General features: G+C 60.9%; 1 protein-coding gene across 1 annotated transcript; it reads right to left on the reverse strand.

The window, feature by feature from the left end:
- Nucleotides 1-2189: 2189 nt before the first annotated feature.
- EHS24_005759 (uncharacterized protein) lies at nt 2190-4605 on the reverse strand (the record flags this gene model as incomplete). Its single annotated transcript, XM_028621243.1, has 4 exons — nt 2190-2730; nt 2786-3822; nt 3875-4348; nt 4537-4605. 4 exons carry the CDS (start codon nt 4603-4605, stop codon nt 2190-2192), a joined length of 2121 nt encoding a protein of 706 aa, XP_028477695.1.

Below are 4605 nucleotides of genomic sequence, written 5' to 3' on the forward strand. Positions count from 1 at the left end.
GGTTGGCACGAGGGGTGTAGGTGAAGGTGGACGTCGAGTGAGGTTGCGGGGGTCTCGCTGGTTCAAGCCGAGTACACAAACAACAAAGGACGGTGAGTGTGGAACGGGGGGGGTGGGCGGTGTGGTTGTTGCTGTCTGCATGCCATGATGCGTTTTATGGGACTCGGGTGCGGCGACATGTGCAAAACATTTTGTGGACACCGATCACGCGATGTGGACGGGTGCTCTCGTGCGCTGACTCACGGGGTTGGCACGGCAGTTTATTGCTCTCGGTTGCATGTGGTGCGCGCGCGGTTAGTGTGGACGTGCGATGATGATGGATGATGACGGCGTGGGTGTTGTGCCAGTTCCGAGCCGCGCCTCTGCTCCCATGGCTCACGGCGCGGGCATGTCCGACGGGCTGAGTCTTGATTTTTTCTCTTTGTCTGTCTGGATATCCGCATGGGGGTCAACTTGCACGCCATACCCAGTACACCCCTGCCTGTAGTGTGCACCGAGTGGAGCGTCGGCGCGGTGTGACATTCGTCAGCAAGCATCGCCGATGTCGACGAGCAGCTGACACACCACGCAGACACCGGGTGGCAAAAAGACAGCCAGCGTTACCCCACACGTGTGTCGATCGCTTCCCCGCATTCCGAATGGCTGCCAGACTCTTTGATCTCCTCGACTCGCGCTTTTGCTTCTCTGCAGCTTTCGCTTCTACATCTGTCTCCAATTCCTGTATGTAAATAGATTTCCATCATAAGGGGGAGACCCATTCCCGCAAACCCGCGGGTCGCGCTCGTCGGGCGAGGCCGTGACGTTTGTTGCTGGGGATGACCGTGACGGCTGGATGCCGTCTACTTTCACGCCGTGAGCTGCGGGATTCAGCGGAAAGGGAGAGGAAGCATCTGCAGAGACACATTGTCGCACAAATACTGAGAACCCTTTCAATCGTGTTTACAGTAGTAGTGTCATGGGAGATACAGACTGGTGCCGCAGACATGGGTGTCCCGCGGCTCTACCGCGGCGCCATCTCTTCCGTCCACTACTACCTTCCCAAACAGGCGAGTAGGTGAGAAACGGCAGCAACGGCAGTCGGTACTTTACGATCGTCCCCTCACCCACATAAGATTCCAGCGTCAGTACCAGCAATGCTCCTTGACCATAGCTTCCCCAGTGGTCCAACGACATGTCTGGCGGTAACTATTACAGCAGCTCTAGATCACAGCTAGCCCAGTCGTCGTCTACAACCAAGTACTGTACCAATCGAGAAAGACGGTATGGCGCACTGAACGCCACAGTGCGAAAGATAACGAGAGCCGGGGAACGGCAGCAGCAGCCCAACGGAGCCAGAGCACGAGAGCCACGAGAGCCACGAACGAGCCGCCACATGGCCAGATCGTGAGATCGAGAACCCACCCCTCCCCACCCTTCCCCGCCCCACCCCACCCCACCCTACCTCTCTCGCTCTGTCGCGCACAGCAGCCCATCAAACAACGTGTCGATCAGCCCTCGCCTAGGCGAGGTGCACCTGCCCGCCCGCTTGTGGATCACAACGAGACCGGGACGCGCACTTAGTGTGGTTACTGGCCCGGTTCCTCGGAACCAGGTGGCCAGGTGGCTGGGTGGGGAGACATGTGCGGGATCCAGAGGGTTTCCCGGGTACAGTATGTACACACTGGCCAGCCAGCGGCATGAGGCTGACGTGAAGGCCGTAAACCACTGTCTGTGGTCAAGGCGTCTGCACGCCGTTGTTCCCTGATGTCGTAATATCAAAGCCCTTCGTGTACTGTACTTACGCTTTTCGTGTCATTGGCGTCTAGTGTGTTGAGTTTGCCTATTAGCAGTGTGGCGGGTTGCCCCTTGACGAACCAGTCAAGTCAAGAGCCACCTTGTTCGCTTGCCTCACGTGTGTATGCACCTGCCCCACCCGCGACTGCCCCCGGGGACACGCTTGTCTCTACTCAAGACGTGATCTGCATTTTGCTATAGTTACCTAGATTATGGCACATGGATAGAAAGACATTTGGCGAAATGAAATAAAAAATAAAAAATAGTGACTCGGTCGTGCGCGTCCACATGCTCGTGCCCCCCACCCGTGCACCCGCTCTCTCTTCCTCTGCCGCCTGCTCTTCCGTCGTGAAGGTGTCGTACACACAAGAAAAAAAAAACCCCTACCCCCTCCCCGCCTCTCGCCTCCGTTCTATCTATAATGCAAGCCCCGGCGTACCGTTCGCCACGGCGTTCTCGAGGCGCGTGCGCTCGAGATACTCCTTGTGCCGCCTGCGTCCGAGCTCGAGCTTCTCCTCCATGGTCATCTCCTGGAGCGCGCCCAGAGCCACAAAGTCCAGGTCGGGCATGACGAGGATGGCCGCGTCGGCGGGCGTGCGCGGCGACGCGTCATACTTGCTCTTGGGCGACGAGGGGAGCGAGAGCGAGGGTGGCGCGTCGGGGGAGAATGACGCGCCGCGCGATGGCGGTAATGGCGCGTGGTGGGACGCGGATGGCGGCGAGTGCGAGTGCGGTGGCAAGCCCAGAGGAGAGAGGGTGTGGCTCGTGTGGCTCGCCGAGACGGCCGGGAAAAAGTCGACGCCAAAGACTTTACGCATCTCGGCCTCGCGCGCCTCGATGCCGCGGTTGGTCGTCTCGACGCCGATGAGCTCGTCGCCTTCGCGGTATACTGAGAATGGGTTGAAGTTGAAGTCGTGCTCAAACGCCAAGTCACTGGGTGCGGGCATGGCATCGCCCCTGTGTGGCTGTCAGTATGCGAACACGATGTGTCATTAGCCACAGCTTGACTCACCACAATGCCTCTTCGAGGTCATTCAGGAGACGACACAAGTTGCCTCCGCCGCCGTCTGCTGCGAACACGTTTGCGGGCAGAATGTCGCCGTACTGGCCGCGGATGACGACCTCGCCAAAGGCCCATCCGAGGTCTTTACGGCGGTTGACGGCCTCGTCAATGTCGCGCAGCCCATAACGGATCTCCCAGCCCCAGAACGCGACCTCGCTGACCGTTGGCGGGTTGGCGAGGAAGCCCTGGCGCTTTGCCTCACGGGCCGCCGTCAGAGTCCACGACCGCCACGTCTTGGGTGCGGGGATGCTGGCGGCAAGCGAGGCGCGGCGCACGGCGGCGGCAATGGGGACACCGGCCCATGGACATGGACGCCCTGGGTGTGTGGTTGCCCACACGGCGTCAATGTAGGCACCCAGAGCTTGGACGAGCTCGAGGACCAGTGGGCGGATACGCCTCCGGGCCAGCAGAGTGTCGATTGAGCAGAATGGGTTCTCCATGTCGGACAGTCGCGGATGGGTCGACAGCCTCCTGGAGCGGGCATTGGGCGAGCCACCAGTAGCCTGGTCGTAGTAGACTGGGTCGACTGCGAGCTCGACGTCACGGAGCATGCGGACACTCTCGGTAAGGTAGATCTCTTGTGCGCCGGGCACAAGCGAGGGAAAGGTCGAGTGGGGGGTTAATGGGCGAGCATGTGAGGCCTCGGACGACGAGGGATCGCTGACCCACTGCGGGGTGCTGGGGCCGGCAATGGAGCCACGCGCCGACGCGATGACGGCCTCGCTGGGGAGAGGGATGTCGCCGTTCATGTGTTCTGTGAACGGCGCCGAGTGGGACTCTGAAAGCTGAGAGTAGCGGGGGAAGAGGGAGGCTGCGGTTGGTGGTTGAAAGTGGTTGTGGCTGTGGCCGGAAGAGTGGTAGTTGCTGCTGCCGCCGTGGTAGCCGCTCGACGACATTGAGTTGATTGTGCCGTTGTTGTATAGGTGTGGGCTGGGGAGGATGGGGTGAGCTTCTGCCTCTTGAGGCGGCTGCTCGGCGATCCATCTCTGCAAACGGGGGTCAACTTTTGGTTCTCGTTCAACTGTTGATTCCACTTACCCTCCACTTGCCCAACGCGGCGTCCGCCTTTGCGCGGTCGACGTGCTTTTCAATGTCCTCCACGATACGCTTCTTCTTGGACCGCGACATGGGCGTCATCTCAAACTCATCGTCGGCGACATGCGAGCTCGACTGGTTCGAGCTCGCACTCTTGGGTCTGCGGCCGTTGGGGAGAGCGCTCCCTCGACGCGCGAATATGCCGCCTAGTGCGCGTTCTCGTGTGGACGAGTGCACGCTGGCCGAGTGCAGGGATGCGCTGCGAATGGAGCTCGTGTCCGACGTCGTGGCAGACGGGGTCGAGCGTATGCGCCGCTCGACTCCGAGGCTCGCAGAGCTGCCTGCCGCCGAACCATTTGCTGTCGCGTCGGCGCGCAGCGAGTCGGACCCCGATGCCGCGGACCCGTTGGGCAGCAGGTCGAACTCGTGCGGCAGTTGCGAGGGAGGCAGCACGGGGGATGGGAGGTGTTCCACAGCCTGGAATAGTGTGTTAGCTCTTTGTTGGTTCGAAGCGGACCGGGAAGGCGGGTTGGTCGGCAGCTCGGCTGGGAGGGACCCAAGGCGGTCGCAGCTGGCACAGCGCATGAAGCGCACAACCCCGCATGTGTGCACACACAAAGGACGGTCGTGGTTCATGGTGTTGGGGGCTATGGATGGTTACTCACCCCGTTGTCTTCGAATGGGCTCGTCGACATGGCGTAGCGCGATGGCCCCGCGGCGGAGACGGCGGCCAT

This window comes from Apiotrichum porosum, assembly GCF_003942205.1.
Source record: "Apiotrichum porosum strain DSM 27194 chromosome Unknown scaffold_3, whole genome shotgun sequence".
NCBI lineage: Eukaryota > Fungi > Basidiomycota > Tremellomycetes > Trichosporonales > Trichosporonaceae > Apiotrichum > Apiotrichum porosum.